At 38.1% G+C, this 20,876-nt stretch overlaps 1 protein-coding gene across 2 annotated transcripts in view; it reads right to left on the bottom strand.

The window, feature by feature from the left end:
- The window catches only part of LUZP2 (leucine zipper protein 2), a 394,955-nt gene that overhangs the window by 165,449 nt on the left and 208,630 nt on the right, over positions 1–20,876 (bottom strand). For both annotated transcript variants that reach the window (XM_034417240.3, XM_034417241.3), the window contains exon 5: positions 2,399–2,461. In XM_034417240.3, the coding sequence (XP_034273131.2) occupies positions 2,399–2,461 (63 nt within the window). The remainder of the gene's footprint in view (positions 1–2,398; positions 2,462–20,876) is intronic.

Genomic DNA, 20,876 nt, shown 5'->3' with positions numbered 1-20,876 from the left:
GGAAGTGAAAAAAATAAACTTTATAGAAAAAGCATAATCAAACAATGCATCTAAGGAACAGATATTTACAATGGGAGAAACCCGTATATTGCATTTTTGCATAGCAGAGTACACCATGAAAGCTTAATTAATTTCATTTAAAGAACAATATTCATCAAGATTCATTAGACACTGCTAAGCATTTAACTGAAGCCTATCAGGCAGTCCCAAAGCAGCCTTCAGCTTCCATTTCATATTTTCTTCTTTTTAAGCACCTTTTTAAGCATTTTATGTGGGAAAAGAACATAGATTTTGTAAACTCCCTAAGTGACATTTTAATGCAATTCTCTTCCCAAAGAGGTTGGTGAGAGAGCATTTGGAAAATGAAATTGTCTTAGAGGAGCTGGTGGGTGACAAATGTTTCATCCAAGTTACTTTATAATATAAAGTGGCAGAAAAAATCAGAGCCCTCTATGCTACCTTGGATCAAATATTTCAAACAGCTGGAGGTATTATACTCCCAAAATGTGTTAAACAATTTGAGACGTTTTAAGAAAATCTCAAATGAGTTTATTTCTTAGTCACATATTTAGGTGAAAATTAAATGCAATATAGCAACAACAAGAAGTGGGGTTTTTTTGCAAGTTAATCCCCTTGTTCCCTTTCTTGATGCAGAGGAAATCAATGGATTTTTCTTTTTTTCTGTCACTGTAACTTTTCTTGAGGTTCCTTTGCTAAAACCTAAGAAGGTTTTGAACAAAAAAAAATCATATTTATCATTCTGACTTCTATTAATAAGTATTAATACTTTATTATACTTATTCATCATTAATTTTGAAGTCTTTTTCAGTTTTCAAAACATTTTAGTATCTGGATGATTATATGGTGCCAGCCATAACTTTTGATGAACTATTGCATGAAATGGAAAATGTGTTTTACTTGGAACCCAAAAGAAGAATCTTTTATTTCAATTGTTCTGCCAAATCGTTTCGATTGGGCTGCAAATCAGCAGGACCATATCTCCAAATATTGTGGTTGTTTCAGGTTTTGGCCAAAACAAAATCCAGAGGGTGTTATGGCCAAGCAGGCCCAAACAAATGAACCTCATTCATCTCCTTTGTATTTCTCTGCATGATTTTGATGTATCAGCCTACTGTCAATATTTCTTCTTTCTTTCTCTGTTTCACTTCCAAGATGTTTAGCTTCAAGCACAGCATGTTTAGTTTCTCCAGCTTCTCTTTCTTGCAATATTCTTCCCTTAGTTATCTATGCCCTTGGCTTCAAGTGTGGTACAGTTAGCAATTTCCTCACCTATTTCTTAATCTTCTTAGCACCTTCTTTTCTCCATCAACCCTTAGCCATAACTGATGTCATTGACTTCAAACATAGCCCACCCAACCAGCCTACCAATCATTCATCTTGTTTTTCCCATTGCCCTCCTTTTCTTCCTTCTTCTTAGTGTCATCACTAATGTTCTTACTTTTATGCTGATTCTCTTCACATAAAACACTTCTGCTGGGAACACACATTTCAGACGAAGTCTGAGAATGCACGCGTTCTTTGGTTCAGAAGTGGGACACTGAAAACTAGCTGTTCCATAGTTTGTATATAGAATATTTTCTACCAACCAGATTTAAAAACTGAGACTACATCATCAGTAACTCAAATACTGAATTATTGAATAGTTGGTCAGCTGAAATGAGTGCATTGGCTGACAATTTTTTCACTGATCTCCATGTCCATGAATGACCACAAAAGTGATGCGAGCATTGATTTTGCAGTTATAAATAAATTTTAGTGAGCACCCAAACTGGCAAAAATTGAGAAATAACTATCAAAAAAATTCACATTAAAAGGTAAAGTGCCTTTCAAGTCAAGTTTGAATCATGAGAATATTCATTTGACTGTTTTAGTAATAACATGGAAGTGATTTGTCATTATTTGCAGTCTGACTTATAATCATGATCCACTCTATGTAGCGTGTTCATATTCAGCCAGCATAACTAATTATACAAATACATAACACATAACAAAATTATGAGAAAGAATCAGAAACTCCCAATAGTGTCTTTGCCAAGGTTATGGTGTAGTAAATCAAGTATCCACATACTCTATATGTACCCACAAATTAGTAAACAGAGTTACTTTATGTTTAAATATTCAGGACAATTTATGGTATTAATTACAATTTTATAAGGGTTGAATGTTTAAATATTCAAAACTAGTTCTTTCTGTTGCAATATGTCATTTTAAATATATAATAAAACAACAGGAAATGTATTATTGGGAATACGCTAGGCATCTAATAAGACCTTTTCTTTTTCCTATAAAAACAATTCATGAATACCATGTATTTGTTTCCTAACAAAAGTGTAGCCATTATTCAACATCTTTCGGGGGGAAATGATACTAATCTCACCTCATTTTGGAGATCTCTGATCATTTTGCTTTTTCTCTCCATTTCGGTCTTCAGAAAATTAATCTGGAAATATAAATTTGAAGAATTTATTGTAAATCTTACTCTAGGTAGGCTAATAAGGCAATAAAATAGTGTCTATCTACTGTACGGCTACATTACTTCAGCTTTCAGCTAGGTTTCTTTCATTGCTCATTTTTACCGAGGCCAGCTCCAGTTCTTTATTCATCTCAGTCTATTGTAAATCCAACATTTAACTATTTCTGCAAAGCCTTTCTGGATTTTCAGAATCACCGATTCATTGATAGAAGACCCATCCACTCCTGGTATAGGTGTCTTTTGCCTCTTCTTAATTCTGAGTATTCTCTTTAATCCAGACCTATTCACCCAGAGTAGAAGATTATTGTGGGCATACTGTGGAAGAAGAATTTGTTAAACATCTCAACAGACTATTTCACCATTCCCTCTGTTCAGATTAAAATAGGACTGTTTTCCTCCTGTCGCCACAAAAAAAGTAGAAAAAGGAAGTCAAATATTGAACCAGCCCTCATTCCTACAACCCTACATGCAAAGTTGCTATAGGATATAATTGTTAGTTTATTATAAAATAGTCTTCCAAATAATACTTTTATTAATCCTGTATAGATAAATTAAAAGGGTAGAATACATAAAATACGTAGGTAAAATATAGAAGTTTGCCTTCTCAAGGACTTTACTACTTTTATGTCTAACTAATTATTCATAATGAAAGGTTCTCTAGGAATTGTGATTTTTGTGTGTGATTCCAGAAATTATTATTATTATTATTAATAATAATAATAACAACAACAACAACAACAACAACAACAACAACAACTTTATTGTCATTGTACATGTATACACAGTATACAACGAAATTCACTTAACACCCAAAGACCAGGTCCAACACACATAACAATCCCCAAACACATTCCCACCCACCACAATTCCCCACCCCTAAACCACCCAAACATCCACACAACAGACCAAGTAATTTTTCCTGTATGGCTGTGAAAATGAAAAGATTCAGCCTCTAAAAACACCTTTGAATTGTTTGCACAGGATCTATAGCAGCAGTTTATAACTGAATAGATTTTTTTCACACACATTTATCTTGTTAGAAATATATTATTGGACTGCCAACCTGCTTAATTCCAGGAATAACATTCCTGTTTATAGACTGCTTAAGTTTATAATAATAATAATAAAAAAAATTCTCTCCATGTTCTCAGCAGACTTCCAATAATTCTGAACAGCTTGATGAAGTTAGGCTAAAGTAAATTAATTTCACACATTTTTCCCAAATTACTTCAAAAGCTCTTAAGCAGGCTTTATTGGATTTCTTCTGCTAATTTTCTCTACTGCTACCTTTATCATTCTTTTTTCCCTCACTTTTTTCTTCCTCCTTTTTTCTTAAAAGAAGCCTGCACAATATTTTAATGCAGCCCTCAGAATTATTTATGATGACTCACTTACTTTATAGGTGGGTTATTAATTCTTCAAAGCAATCCTGATAAAGCACAGTAGAAAGATCAAAGCTTCAATAGGTCTTCAGATCCAGGCTGCAAAGAGATAACAGCAGACAAACTCTCTGCTTACTTTCTAGTAAATGTCCAGATTTTTGCAGCCCAGATCAATGAATATTTTTATTTTCCAGCAGCTAGAGTTTCCCTATATTAGTATATTTAGAAACGTATAAAGGTAAAGGTTCCCCTCACACATATGTGCTAGTCGTTCCCGACTCTAGGGGGCTCATCTCCGTTTCAAAGCCAAAGAGCCAGCACTGTCCGAAGATATCTCCGTGGTCATGTGGTCGGCATGATTAAATGCCAAAGGCACACAGAACACTGTCACCTTCCCACCGAAGTGGTCCCTATTTTTCTACTTGGATTTTTTACGTGCTTTCAAACTGCTAAATTGGCAGAAGCTGGGACAAATAAAGGGAGCTCACCCCGTTACGCAGCACTAGGGGTTCAAACCGCTGAACTGCCAACCTTTTGATCGACAAGCTCAGCATGGAGGGTTCTGCAAGGACATGTAGCATGAGAGGAAATATTTTATTCAAAGCTGTTATATTGCAGCTTCCAGTTGTTTTATTCATTTATTAAAAATGAGTGATCTTAAATATGTGAAAGCTTATCTTAACCCCACCCACCTACTGATGGGGTTCCAATGACACAACTTTTCTGCTTTCACACTTTCAATGCTTTGGCAGGAGAGAAGCTGTGAGAGATCTAATACCAAGATTGCTTACCCAGATCTTGCATTATCAGGTTTCTTAATTATAGGAAAAGCTTTCCCTTTAAGCTTTTTCAGAATTCTGAATTATTATAACAAATTAGTAGATAGGTATCCTGTTCTCCCCAAAATAAGACATCGCCTGATAATAAGCCCAACTGGGCTTTTGAGTGCATGGCAATAAGGCCAAGCGCTTATTTCAGGGTTCAAAAAAATATAAGACAGGGTCTTATTTTTGGGAAAACACGGTATATTTTTGCATTGTTTTGTGTTATAAAAGCCATCCTGCATGTACAATAGTTTCTAATAAGGCTAGTATATGGAATGGGGAAGGAGAGGAAAAAAACCCCAAAGTGAACCTATTTTCTAGATCTACATTCCAAAATTTGCAGTGGTTTCCTAAAAGAAGAAAGAGACATTTTAAGAAAGCTTCTTTTTTAGAAGGGCAAAACTTCTTATCATGAGAAATGCAAAATAACATGCAAGACATGCAAAACAACAGCCATGTCTTGAGATTCTAAAATACATGCATCTTGAAACAGGAGTTACATTATAAATGCTATAAATGTGAGATCCAAGGTGTGCAAGATAAGCTTTAATGCATGACCATCTTGGAGATATGAACTTAACATGAGTCTCTTATTCTTGAAACATCTGATTTCTAGCATTATACGGATTGATTATAAATTATTTACATTGTCAGTGGAGAGAAACAAAAAAAATTTCTATACCCTGTCAAAGTAATCTCCAAGTGCAGAGTATAACCATTTGTTATTGACAACTCCCAGAATCCTTAATCACATACAGAAGATCTTCACTAGACAACTATCCTTTATCTGTGGAAGGCAACACAAGAGTTACTCAGCTGAATAATGCTGAGTGTGAGCAGAGAATTGGCAACCGACCTTTGGAATAATTCTTCAATAAAATCATCTCTTGATTGCATTCTGATTTAAAGCAACTGTAAAAAAAAAAAAAATCTTTTTCCCAGTAATAGTCTTACTGCAATTATACTGCTCTCTTTTGCTCCACATTCTCCTTATAATGCTACCTTAGCACCTTAAATCATGAGATTATCCTGGATAAATTGAGTTTAATTTAAATGGGCAAATCTTAGCAAGTTATGCTGAAAGCAGAGAAATCTCAGAATGCTGAACTTGCATTTTTTAATGGTACCTGCATTTTTTTTTTAAATAAGCAAATATGTAAGGATTAAAAACATCAATATTCTAAAGTCAGCATAGATGCTGTAGTACTACAAATTAGCTGAAATCTCAATTTAAGATTCAAACTTAGCAAACTTTTATTGGAATTTGAGTTTTCAAGGCAACAGGATTTGAATCAAACTGATTTGAAATTTTCTTTGAGAAATGAAACCATAAGTTAAGTTTGCCTGCAGCTGCTTCATTTTGTGGCCAAATGGGATGAAATGAGACTGAAAATAACAGGACTGAGAGATCTTTTAGAGGATATTAACTGTGCTGCCAAGTTTTGGCTGAATACCTCAAAGGTTATACTGTAGTAATTTCTTGAAATATCTCCTTCCTCTCTTTCAAAGCAGCAATAGCAGAGATAAAAATGATAAAGCCTACTAGCCCACAAATCATTCAGCAAAGAGCCTTTACAAATGTTGTGCAGAAACAATGCTGAAAAATATCCTTCTGTAACTTAAAGTGTTTAAAAAGCAAGGTTTTATACATATCAAAGAACCACTGGCAATCTTGTTGGCAAAGTTTATTGCCAAGGCTCTTATTTTTAGCTGTTGACTTGTTATGTACTGCTTGTTTGTTTGTTTGTTTTAATATTTTATGTATTTTCCTTCCTTTTCTTTCCCTCTCTTCTCCTCTTTGAGAAGTTTGGGAACCCTGCTTGCTTTCAATATTGTGATTATAATGAACTATAATATATCCTATCTAACTCTTTCTTTCTTTCTTTCTTTCTTTCTTTCTTTCTTTCTTTCTTTCTTTCTTTCTTTCTTTCTTTCTTTCTTTCTTTCTTTCTTAGCAATGGCACTTAGGCTTATATACTGCTTCATAGTGCTTTACAGCCCTCTTTAAGTGTTTTACAGAGTCAGCACAATCTGGGTTCTCGTTTTACCCACCTCGGAAGGATGGAAGGCTGAGTCAACCTTGAGCCTGGTGAGATTCAATATGCCAAATTGCAGGCAGCCAGCATTCAGCAGAAGTAGCCTGAAGTACTGTACTCTAACCACTGCATCACTGCGGCTTGCTTTCTTTCTTTCTTTCTTTCTTTCTTTCTTTCCTTTCTTTCTTTCTTTCTTTCTTTCTTTCTTTCTTTCTTTCCTTCCACCTTTATGATGTAATAATGTTCTGGATTTTAGACTATTTTAGGCCACTTATGAAGTTATTCATTCCAAGAATAGGGGGGGAAACAGAGAAATGATAGAAAAGAAAAATAAGAAATTGGTTTGCATTTTGATTTACTTCAGGGAGGATAGAGAGAATTAAATGTTAGGTAAAGAGAGACTGAAATATCTGAAAAATCTCTGACACAGAGAATGTAGAAATAAATAAAGTAGGGTAACCTTGAAAAAGAATTTAGCAGGTATGATTGAAAATGCATGGAAGAAGGGCTTCGTTAAAACAGCTATGACTTTTCCCCCCAGTTTTAAAATAAAAAACATAATTAAAGAGACCCTATAGTTGTATCAAAACACCTTTTCCAAAATATTTGGAAAATATTGTTCTTGTAGATCTATTAATGATCATATATTAACTGGATGAAGTAACCATATACAAAGCTTAAGTCTTCTAACAAACCTGAAACATATGTAAACCAATAGCCACTGATTGTCATTTATATCTAATACAGAAGTCACAAACCCTCTCCAGATTTTCTATAATCATCCTAATTTAATCATTTTCCCTCATATGTTTCAGATTTAATAAATAGACCATCACTGGTCTATAAAACCAAACAATTACTAGCAGGTTGAAAAAAGAGATAATGGTAGTCTTCATATATATGAAAACAATTAAACTGTGCATGCTACATTAAGTTCTGAAAGAGAATTAAGCACATCCTGTCAGTTAATTTCTCCAAAGCACACCAGCTGTGCTGGTATATGCAAACAACAACAACAACCTTTATGTTCTGTTCTCAATTGTTATGTTTCACTCTGAGCATAAGAAGTTGGAAATTGTATGCTGCTTTGACCTAGTGTCAGTTCAAACAGCTTGTGTAAAAACCATCCATCCATCCATCTACATACGGGGTTTTTTTGGTGCCTCAGTCTTTGACTGCAGGTATCTACATGGATTAGACTCTGTAGTTTTCTTGGCAAAGGTTTTGGAAGTGGTTTGCCCTTGCCTCTTTCCTAGGGCTAACAGAGAATGACTGGCCCAAGATTACCAACTGGCTTCATGCCTAAAGCCAGACTGGAATTCACAGTCTCCCAATTTCTTCTCTGGTGTCCTGACCTCTATACCAAATTAACTCACATCACCAGCCAGTACAATATGCGGTATACACAATTATTATGAAGCACCTACTCACAATGCATGTTCATTGCCAAAAACAGTAGTGGAATCTATATTTTTTTAAAAAAGTTATCAAAAGGTTTACATAATTGCTTCTCTTTCTATGTTCAGGCTCTGAATGTAGTTGCTAATATAATATGGCACCTCCTACACCTAAGGGACTTCAGGGAAGTTACTAAATCAAGTTTAGAACTGGCAGTTCCCAAGCTGCAATGTCAGTTTTAAAAATAATCCAGCAATCAATTCAATACTTCAGTGCAATGTAACTAGAATAAAAGGCCAATGGATTTGAACGACTTATGGATATAAGATAGAAATTGAATCTTCACTCTGAGTTTTTCCATACTGCACCCTTAAATTGATGAACTCCTGTGCATAAACTAACTGGAAGTAAAGCCTGCTTAAAAATCCTTTTCTACATTTTATCCTCCTCTGCTTCAGCCATGATGATAGTCTGATTTGCTACTACAGCGCCTGCCTGATGTATTTCCTTTTTTCTTTACCATTCCTGGATCAGTTTAAAAAAAAAAAAAAAACCTCTAGTTTTATTATTTTCTCTGTCACTTAGGCTACAAGGAAATTTCACCTGGTTAAAAATAAAACAATATAGACAGGTATGTGTCTTCACTATTCCAGTGTTCTATCAATGCAGTTATTGCAGGGGTGGGTTCTACTTACCTTTACTACCAGTTCACAATGGGAGCATGTGCTTCTGCACATGCACAGAAGCTTCTGTGCATGTGCAGATCATCCATTATGACGTCCGGGTAGGTGGCCGGAGCCTCCCTTTTACTACCGGTTCGTAAGAACCAGACAGAACCGGGAGCAACCCACCACTGAGTTATTTGTTAAAAAATGGTTGTGGAGGGCAGAAGCAATGACCAGAAAAGACTTTCCTGCCGCAGTTCACAAATAATGAATTAGAGTTGTTTGCCTACAATGAAATGAAGAGCAGCAGGAAATCAGGCAGACCATTTGAGTCGGAACACACTTTGTTGTTGTTGTTGTTGTTAAAAGGTGGGTAGAAATTGCCTTCATGTAGACTGTGGATGAATAGAGAATGACATAGTGCATTCCTACATCGAGAAGTGGTCAGCAGCTCATACTCACAATGAACAAGCTTGTTAGGAAGATGAGCCCTCCCTCAGAGGAAAATCTGCCCTGTTTTTACAGCTTCAACCTAGTATGCAATTGAAGTGCTTATCTAACTGTGCCATGTTGTGAATCCAAGAATTTCTGCTCAGCTTTTGCCAAGGCAGAAATTCTGCCACATTTTAGGGGAGAAAAAAATGAGAACAAACAATTCAGTGAGAATTCATGGAATATAGATTAAATAGAAGAAAATATTGGTAGCTCGGGTTGAGCTGTGGAGTCCTTGGTGCTCTCTGTGCTTCGTTGGTTGCTTGCTTGTAGGCATCTCATTACTCAAATAGGTAACATCATCAGTGCTAGTGAAGGTGAGGTTTAGTCCACAGGGTGGGAAGGCAGGGTTCCCCAGGGACTAATTACAAACAACAGCTCAAAGCACCAATCCACAATATGGATTGAGCACAGGCTGGAAAGCTAACAATCATAGGAGAGCAAAACTGTCCTTCTTTGCAAGGTTCCTCTTTGAATGAAAATCTAGAATTCCCAGTTGAGAATTCTAGATTGCTGAGGGCTATCAGCAGCAAATTACTTCTGGAAATGTTGAGATGGACTTGGGGTTCCTACGTCCCTCTAGAAGAAGCATTAGTGGTAGAAATCTTCCTTTCTGACTCTACCCCGCCACTTCACCCCAAGCATAAAAAGGGACACATTTAATGATAGACAGGTGCCTCCCTGAGAAACAAAACCAGAAAATATGAATCTATGTGTAAATAAGGCAGTCATGGATGGGAACACACACTAACACAATTTCTGTTGGTTGGCAGATCAACATGTACTCTTAAATGCCAGCTTTAAAAGCCTTTTCTTTTAAGTAACTGGTAGCTGAAACAATATTTAATTTATCAACCTTCCTGATAAAACTCCTCTTGGCCTTCCTGATGACCTTTTCTAGCTGGTTCTTTTTTGCTGCTGGTGGTGGAACCCCAAACTCCTTAACCTGTCCTGGAAATTATTTCCTCTAACCAAGTATTTATCTTGGAGCAGGGAACAGGAAATGAAATATGGTGGGCAGAATTCTATGTGACAGGTGCAATTTTTTTCTTCCTTGTATTAGTTACTGACATGGAATGTGCAACGTGATTCATACTGCAAGTACATTTGTGTTGTCGACTGCAACCATATTTTTGAAAATGAAAATGCCTTGGCACTGGTATTTATATGCCCATCACTACTATTACTCTGATTTGCTATTCCTATTTACCAAATGCAAATGTGCCAAAATTGGAAGTAGGTACATATAACAGCACAAAAGCATCTCCAATTTGAAATGCATACTAGATGGCCCAAACTATTCATCGCCCAACAGGGAATTATCATCACTGAGCTTCAATTCAGTACAAAATGCATGGATTACAGCCAGCTAAGTGCACTAAAGAAATGAAACTGTTTCTAATATTGTGGAGAAAGCAGGCTATAAATATAAAGAAGCCTCCAGATTGTGGATAAAGGATGTATAATAGAGTTGATTCAGAAATGTGCATAGCTAGCAAGCCTTTTTCCTCTTTGTTTTAGAAAATTAAGATCTAGTTCAGCATTTATATTCTTCAATATTACAGTATAAATGATTGGATTCTTCAACAAACAAATCCTGAATTCATTGAAAAATTTACTCTAGATATGAAACAGAGGCCTGCATGGAATCTTGGTGGGCAATCTGGGATCCTTCTAGAGTCACAACTCCTGCTCGAAAAGCAGGTGGCAATCTTCTCTAGAAGAACTTTTGTGCAACTTTGTGTTTTGTGCCAGTTGCATCCTTTCCTGGATCATGAAGCCCTGTTCACAGTCACTCTTGCCCTGGTCATCTCCCAATTGGATCACTGTAATGTGTTCTATATGGAGCTACTCTTGAAGAATATTTGGAAGCTACAACTGGTACAGAATGCAGTGGAATGCTCTGGTGGCCCCTTCGGGTGGTACATGTGACACTGTTGTTACATGAACTGCACTGGCTACTAATTTGCTTCCAGGTTCAATTCAAGGTGTTGGTCTTCACCATTATAGACCTTTATGGCATGGGTACAGGGTATCTGATAAACCATTTTATCCTGATGGGACTAACCCTTCTCACTCCCTACAATGGAAAGTGTCTACTTTGGTTCCTATCAACCAAAAAATTTCAGTTGGTGGAATCCAGGAGAAGAACCTTTGCTGTTGTGACCCTGTCCTTTGGAATATTTTCCCATCTGAGGTGAGATCCACGCCCACACTCCTGGCCTTCTGGAAGAGCCTAAAATCTTAACTCTGCCACTTGGTTTGGGACCCCAATAGGCCATTGGGGTGTGGCTGATGGGGTAGAGATGATTCTCACTGCCAGCTTATCCATCACCTTGGTTCTTTTTGTTTATTTTTATTCTAATTTCAGTTGTTTTTAGCACTTTTTAGTATGCTATCCAGAGTCACTGTATTAATGAGATAGGTACCATAGAAATATAACAACAACAACAACAACAACAACAACAACAACAACAACAATAATAATAATAATAATAATAATAATAATAATAATAATAATAATAAATAATGTCTTGCATTCCACCCATTCCCTGAATAAGGGGGCACAGAACAATTTTTCATCCATGTATTCCATAGCCTCCTCTGCCATTCATTTTGCAATAAAATAGGATAGTATTAGACAATATGATAGGATTAGCCTGAGGACTAATCCTGGGGACTGGACGAGCTTCAGCTCCAGTAGATCTGAAGTTGTCCTGCCTTTGTTCTACTTTGTTGGCTATCAGCTACAGAAACACCACCAGTAACAGTTTTTGACAGTAACTGAAGCTCCAGTCTGAATATATCCAGGTTTTGGTGTTGCTAACTCTGCAGATACAGCACAGTGGTCTTCTCCAACCATCAACTTTAGAATGTAGGCAACATATAATTCTTCAGCATTATGGTTATTGTATCCACACATGCAATAGTGATGAATCTGGAAGATTTTTGTATTTTTTTTTCTAAGGCAAGACCAGTTGTTAACATATTGTATATTATCAATATTTCTCAGGGCAATTGCATCCTTTTCTACCTTATGTTTTAAATTGGTAACTTTCATTTTTAAAAATGCATGGAAAAAGACATATTAAGTTGCTACTATTTTTTTATTATTTAATCCACAACTACATCAATTCTCTAGTAAGGAAACAGTTAATGGTGCTGCCTGAAATTCATCAGAGCAGTGTTTAGACCTTGAACATTTCGTTTATATTCTTTCTACCTTTGATTATGCCCAGCATTCAGACAGTATTGAATCTATTCAACACAGATATAAAGGATGGAACAATAACATTATATAATAATTATTGCAATATTACATTTTAAATCATTCAGTTTTAGTTTCTTGCCTTTAGACTACTTACTTACTTCAATAGAACCATACCTGATACACTAAGTTAAAAAGGGGGAAAAAAACCTTTAAGAACTCTTGAGTTGCACTGATGAAATTATATCAGAGCATTTTCCATTTGAAATCCAATATCCCACATTGCCTGCAGTCTCTGGAAGCAACTATTCTACTACTTGGAATTGTACTTAAAATTAGATTTCTACATTGACCACACAATAAATTCAGAGGTAATAATCAGCTTTCAAATATATTGCCCTGCCCATCTAAAATTGTGCATCTTCTCCAGTGGTTTGAATTCTTGAAGAAATTCATCACAGAAAGGCTTTAGGGTAGAAGTAGAAACATAGCACCAATAGCACATCACTCAACAATTCTCTCCATACTTATTTGAACTTAAGCTCCCTGTCATTGAATTAGGTATCACTTTTGAAAAGGCTAATACCTACAGATGGAGAGAAAAATAGCTTGGTTCATATTGTAATGGAAATCTATCCAGTTTACATCTATTTCTTCTGTGGAATGTGGGAATATCAGTGATAAATTTGAAAAAGCTCATTCAATTGGGGAAAAAAAAAGTTCCCAAGCTTTCAGAATCATGCTGGAGCCTATCCTCAGGGAACTTCTTTCTCTGCAAAATAAGATAAGATAACCTTTATTGTCACTTTTTTTTCTGTGAACAGACTGGCACATATTAAAAAAATGAAATTCTGATGCCTGCTCTGAAAAGAATATATATACATCGCATACATGTACATATGTACATGTACATATACATATACATATATCACATACATACATATAATACACACACACGATATGGTACAAAGCTATTGTCAGGGTTCCAAGTAATACCCCCAATGAAAGAAAACTCAGAGGCTTGAGTTTCCTCAAAGGTCCATTTTATTAGAGATGTCACATTGGCACATCTGGGAAAACCCGAATTTGAAACCTCCCAGGTTTTCCCCACCCAAAGGAAAGTTCAAGTCCCTGCCCAACACCCACATGTCCATCACATAGTCCAATCAAAGCACCATCCCAACTGGAGATGCCTCCCAGTTCCAGTTGTCCAGATGCAGGGCAAGATGTCCTTGACTTTCTGAGAAAGGAATGTTATTATGACTATATATCACCCTGGCTCCATACAATCCTCCCTCCCAGTTTCCCACAGTAGTAAATGTGGCAGGCCTGAAGATTCAACGAAAAAAATGGCTTCCTGACAGCTATTGCAGAATCTAGTTGTTCTGCTTTGGATACCACAGTGCCTCCTCCCAGAAGGTAACAAAGAAAACCAGTCATGGAGAGAATGTGTAGCATCCCAGAAAATACTGCGGACCCTGGCCAAGCATCACTGTTATGCTATGTCCTGGATCAAAGGAAGTGAATTTCCAGTAATCTGCCATCCTCACTACTCTCTGCACAGTCTTTCTGTCCAAAACAGTAATACTTCCAAACCACACAGTAATACAATATGAGAGGATGCTTTCAATTGGCCAACTATCGTCCTGTCTCCAACCTTCGCTTTATGGCGAAGGTTGTTGAGAGTGTGGTCGCGCGACAGTTTCCACAATTCCTGGAGGAAACATCTTATCTAGATCCATTCCAGTCGGGTTTCAGGTCTGGGCACAGCATGGAAATGGCATTGGTCGCGTTGGTTGATGATCTCTGGAGGGCTCGGGACAGAGGTTGCTCCTCTGTTCTGGTCCTGTTAGACCTCTCAGCGGCTTTTGATACCATCGACCATGGTATCATGCTGCACCGGCTGGAAGAGTTGGGGGTGGGAGGCACCGTATTGCGGTGGTTCTCCTCCTTTCTCTCCGACTGGTCACAGTTTGTGTTGGCAGGGGGGCAGAGGTCGACCTCGAGGCCTCTCGTCTGTGGAGTGCTGCAGGGATCGGTCCTCTCGCCCCTTCTGTTCAACATTTATGTGAAGCCACTGAGTGAGATCATCCATGGCTTCAGGGTGAGATACCATCAGTATGCTGATGACACCCAGCTGTACATCTACACCCCAGGCCACCCCAACGATGCCCTTGAAGTGATGTCTCAGTGCCTGGAGGCTGTGCGGATCTGGATGGGGAGGAACAGGCTCAAGCTCAACCCTTCCAAGACTGAGTGGCTGTGGCTCTCGGCATCCCGATATAGTCAGTTGACTCCATCACTGACTATTGGGGGAGAGTCCTTGGCCCCCACAGAAAGGGCTAACAATCTGGGAGTCCTCCTGGATATGCAGCTGTCCTTGGAGGAACATCTGACGGCTGTAACCAGGGGAACCTTTTATCAGGTTCGCCTGATTCACCAGTTGCGGCCCTTTCTTGATCGGGATTCCCTGTGCACAGTCACTCACGCCCTCGTCACCTCTCGCCTTGACTACTGCAATGTTCTCTACATGGGGTTCCCCTTGAGGGGCACCCGGAGGCTCCAGCTGGTCCAGAACGCAGCAGTGCGGGTAGTGATGGGAGCAGCATGGTGCTCCCATGTAACACCGCTCCTGCGCGAGCTGCACTGGCTCCCGGTGGTCTTCCGGGTGCGCTTCAAGGTGTTGGTTATCACCTTTAAAGCGCTCCATGGCATAGGGCGATGACCTCCCAGCGACCCGTGCGCTCCCACAGAGAGGGCCTCCTTGGGGTGCCATCAGCCAAACAATGTAGGCTGGTGACCCCCAGGGGGAGAGCCTTCTCTGTGGGGGCACCTACTCTCTGGAATCAGCTGCCCCCAGAGATAAGGAGAATCCAAGACCTCAGTGCCTTCCGCCGTGCCCTTAAAACCCACTTTTTCCAGCAAGCCGGGCTGGCTTAGGAAGAAATTTTTAAAATTTTTAAATGTTTAATTGGTTTGTGGTTTTTTAAATTTTGGGCCAAATTTATATAGATTTTAATTGTTTTTAATATTTGTATTTCATGTTTTTAATTCTGGCTGTGCACCACCCTGAGTCCTCAGGGAGAAGGGCGGTATATAAATTGAAAATAAATAAAAAATAAAAAATAAAAAAATCGTCCCTCTATAAAAGTGTAAGGACAGGGGAACAAAGATCTGCTCTTCTCATAACGACACAGAAAATGCAGGCACTACTGTGTCTCTCTGTTGAGTGACCAAGCTGACTTGTGATTCAGCTACACATCCAGAAACTTGATACTACTTACCACCTCCACAATTGAACCATTAATACGCAGAGGTGTATGGCTGTACCTGCCTTTTCTGAAATTGACAATGATCTCTGTTGTTTTTCCTACATTTAAAATCAGACTGTTTTTATTATACCAGGGCATCAAACTCTCTACTTCCTCCCGGTAATCACTCTCATTATCATCCTGAAGAAGGCCCACCACTGTTGTATCATCTGCATACTCTACAATATGGTTGGTAGCAAACCTTGTACAACAGTCATGGATCAGCAGAGTGAACAATATCAGAATTAGGACACAGCCCTGAGGAGAACCCATGCTCAAGAACATGGTGTTAGAAATATTAGTCCCAAGGTGCACATACTGGGGCCTATCAGTGGGAAAATCAAGAATCCAGTTGTACAAAGGAGTATTGAAGCCTAAAAGGCCTGGTTTCTCTACTAAGTGCTGGGGAATTATTGTATTAAATGCTAAACTAAAGACAAAAAAAGGTAAATGATATAACATTTTGGAAATTTAATTTAATTTAATTTAATTTTTTTAAATTTCTATACCGCCCTTCTCCAATATAGGACTCAGGGCGGTGAACAGCCAAAGTAAAAACAAGCCATACAAAATCTAAAAACTGTTTAAAATAATTAAATATTCTGGCCGTAATTAAAAAATTCCAATTTAAAATCAATTTAAAATTTAACTCAAGCCAGCCCAGCTACCTGAAATAAATGGGTTTTCAGGGCCCGACGAAAAATCCGGAGGTCTGTTATTGTACATATCTCTGGGGGGAGGTTGTTCCAGAGGGTGGGCGCCGCCACAGAGAAGGCTCTCCCCCTGGGGGTCGCCAGCCGACATTGTCTGGCGGACGGCACCCTGAGGAGGCCCGCTCTGTGTGAGCGTACTGGCCGGTGGGAGGCTATTGGTGGCAGAAGGCAGTCTCGTAAATACCCCGGCCCTGAGCCATGGAGCGCTTTAAAGGTGGTCACCAACACCTTGAAGCGCACCCGGAAGACCACCGAAAGAGAGAAGTTCCCTGAGGATGGGCTCCAGCATGAGTCTGAAAGCTTGGAAGAATAAACCTCTGGTCCCAGTGACTTATTCAGACTGGATCCTGCAACATTATCCTGTGACATGTATATTTGCCTTCAGTCACAAAAAAAATTGCATTGGTCAAATTGCACATATATGCCCCTTTGTGGAAAAAATGTATGAAAAACATCTCAATTTTTCTTTTCTTTGAAAAATTGTAAACCAATGCAAAAATTGAATGGGCTGAATTTAAAAGCAAGAAACACAAAGTAAAAGATGCATTCATCCCTACTTGTATCTTCACTATGATTGAATAAACATATGAATAAACTGGATTTACATTGCTTTCTCAGCAAATATTTGTATGAATTTAGGAAATGTATAAATAAAATCTGATGTAACACTTGTAGAGGCCTTGGGAATTTTTTACAGCAACTTCTTTTAAAAATGCATGCTAGATTGATATTACAATCCTGAATATCTCACTTCAGTGACCATTATCTCTGAATTGAGTGTCCATAGAGGGTTGCAGATTTATTTCTTCAGAGAAATTTAATCTAGAAGTGTAGCAATTTCACAATGGAGCAGTCAATAGGGACTATATAGCTATGTCATTCTACTAAGTCTTTTCACCATATAATTTACCACTATGGTTCTAAATGCCCTTTGAGGTAGTAATATAACAAGAAAGATCAGACGTAGAACATGTGAAATTCTATTTACTCGTTTGTAAAAACTCTTCATGTGCCTAAAGAAATGTTTCATGAACAAGGATTTGAGGATCATCATCATTTTTTTAAAAGGAACACAATTATTAATGATTGCTTTTTAGTAGCATTCAGTATATTCATTGCAGTTATTCTATATACTGCTAAAACACTTATGTCTGTTTGTAACATTTCTTTTTGCTGAAATTGGAAGATATTGGGTAACCATTATTAAACCACAGTAACTCAAATGGGATAACCTGCAGAATGCCATGACTCCCGTGGGAATTTGAGAAAGTTGTAATCACTTCAGTACTACTGTGCCCTTTGACTACACTTTCCATAAACTCATAGGTTGCAGAGTGCAAGGGAAAATGAGGGGCTATATCCCTACTCTCTTCCTGTTTCCCTCTGGTTCCTGCAACCAATTGGAAGTGGGCAAGGAAAACAATGATTGACGGATTTGGAACCATGGCATCTCTTAATGATAGTGGTAAGTGAAGAAAGGATGAGAGAGGCATACAGATACCTGCTGAAGAAGGAAGAGCTTTTTGGAGGACACCAATGGTTGACAGGTGAACCCTCTTTTTCCCAAGATGGAGGAGGCCCTTGGGGACACACTGGAATGGGAAGTTTGGCTGCCTCTGTTCCTTTTCCCCCAAGCAAAATGGTAGGCAGTTCCATGGGTCAAGCAAAGAGGAGGAGGAATTTTTTTATGGTCCCTGCCAACTTTCCTCAAGCAAAACCACTAGGGAAGCTGGCAGGAAGTCAAAAGTTTGGTCTGCTTCCTCTGCTGTGCCCAATCAGCTGGTGACAAAGCCCAATGAATAAGTGTTGATTGGCTGCTTTGGAACAAATGCTAAAATTTGAAATCTTTTAATAGTGGTTGGTAGCAAGGGAAGGATGAAGGAGTGACTCAGATACCTGCATGCAAAGTAGGATTGGCAGGGCTACATCCATGGTTTACAGGTAAGCCTCTGGGGACATGGCAGTTGGGTAATGGGGATGCAGTTTTCTTTATGTACTATGGGTCTCTTTATTCCCCCTCCCCCAGCAAAGTGGCAGGCAGATCTGTAGGTCAGCCAAGGAGAAGAAGGAGTGATTTCTAATGCTCTCTGCCAGCTTTTCACAAGCAACATCAGTGGGGAAGGTATTGGGAAGTTGAAAGTTGCTCCCATTCTGTTTTTTTGTCCATCCATGGTCATTTTGTTTCTTTGTTTAAGTAAGAAAATGTCTCAGAAAGGATGCATCAGCCAGACACAATATAGTTTTTAACTTCCCAAACATCTTTAGAAGCAGACCTTGTAAAGCTTTCTAGAAATATGTGTAGACCTTTGAAAGGAGTTCCTGTTACATATTGTGCATTCATTCTCTGAATTGTGCTCAATATTTCGCTCATTTAGGGTCAAGCCAAAAGGTCAAAAATATCAGTTACAGAGAGCAGTTCATTTCTATACCTAGTGTGAACCTTTTCCCATGGTTTCCCTTTTCCCATGGTTTGGTCTCATTCTGACTCTTTTCTATGTCTTAGTCACATTTTTACAAATTAGATGGAAATTAGAAATTTCATTCAAAATAATAAAATAAATCTCTTGTTTCTACTTTTTTAAAAATTTCAGAATTACTGTAGAATTGGACACCCAGCTTCCCCTTCCTTTTTGCTAATCCTAGAGAAAATCTTTTGGAGTTCTCTAAAGACAGAACTTTCCCAACTGGCCATAAGTCAGGCTTATTTAATGTACTGGACCTACAATAGCACTCCAAAGAGCTTAAAAGTTCCTTTAAAAAAAAATAGGGAGCCTAGTCTTTCTAGGTGCCTGACTCAGTATACTCTCATTCATTAATTCAGAGTATTTTCAATAAATTGGCTGTAGGAATGGATAACTAAGAGACATAGCTGGCTATTTGTCTCTATCTATTTACCTTTCTCTTTAGGAATCATTAGTATCTGCTAGATATGACTCATTGGGAAAATCTGCATAGGCCAACAGCATTTTGGGAAATGAAAAGAAGGTCAGAGCAACACAGAAGTGGGATTTATCAGTTCAAGATAGTAAATGAGTCTGAATCATTGAGAAAATGATTTTAAAGTTTTAAAATTTAAATATATTATCCCTCCCTCCTTCCAGCTGACTTTTTCCCCATTATTTAGTATGTATGATTTTTTTTTTTTTTAGTTTTGTCTTTCTGTGTGAGTCTGACTAGAGAGTACATTAAATAAAAATTATTTAGATCTATATCTATGGAGATTCTCAATCATCCAGGTCATGCTTCTCTCAAAAGTACTTTTTCAAACAGCAACTGGACTTTCTTCGTTTGAACATGTTTCACTTGTCAATCAAAAAGCTTCATCAGTTCTGACAGGATTGGGGGCGGGGGGGCGGGATGGAAGTATCACATTTTTTGCTGTCATCTAGTCATTAGCACTCTGTCTGAGAGACATTGAGGCCACTTGGGGGGTTATCTATGCCGTCAGGGTCACCTGAATCAGAGTGCAAGTGGGGGTGGAATATTCTTGTAACTGCTGAAAGGACTGAGTTATAGACAGGAGATAGGCACATAGACAAGAAGGCACTGTCTAAATAGTGCTTCTGATTACTGTGCTCCAGTACAGGGCTGCCAACACCCAGCCCATGAGCCGGATGCATCACATATGGTCCATGCCCGGTTTAGCGAAGGGGAAAAAGTCCTGATACATCACATGACACCGCTGTGATGACAGGAGTTTGACACCCCTGCTCCAGAAGATTCAGAGTACATAGATATGTGTTGGCATAACATTTACCTACAACATTTGAAAAAAGATACCTGTTTTTCTAAGACTACGTGGCATAATATCTTTTCCATTCATTTTTCCCTCATTGGATATACCATAAGCTTAAAGTGTCTGAAAAACACAGTTATCTTTTATTGAATCTGCAAATATATTCCTTAGGATAATTGGCAAAACAGTTGAGAACACTTATTTGGAAGTCCTTCTCTGGGTTGAAATTATATATGGATGCATCCAGCTTCCAAAGAGTTTAACAAAATTGCAGGAAATAAAACATGACCTCATATTGCATGTGAATTTGGTTCTTAATGTATACTTTTTCATCTTTGCATGTTTGAAAGTTGGCATATAAGTGAAATTGGGACTAAAAATTAGTTCATTCTGTTTTAAGACGAACATGAAATAGCAAAATATAATTAGTGACATAGCCTTTTACATTTGCTGCAAAACACTGAGAGAAGAAGGAATGGCAAATTATGTTCCCTCCTCCTCCTCCACACATTATCATCGTTTTTATTGTGGCTGCTCTAAAACATCTTAGGGCTATTTCTTATAATACCTTTGGTAGTTGAATTCATTTCAGTCATCAGAATTGCTGCAGCAGTAAG

The sequence above is a fragment of the Pantherophis guttatus genome, chromosome 1 (assembly GCF_059756535.1).
Source record: "Pantherophis guttatus breed Tessera chromosome 1, ASM5975653v1, whole genome shotgun sequence".
NCBI classification, from domain to species: Eukaryota; Metazoa; Chordata; class Lepidosauria; order Squamata; family Colubridae; genus Pantherophis; species Pantherophis guttatus.
This window is presented reverse-complemented; position numbering and strand designations above follow the sequence as displayed.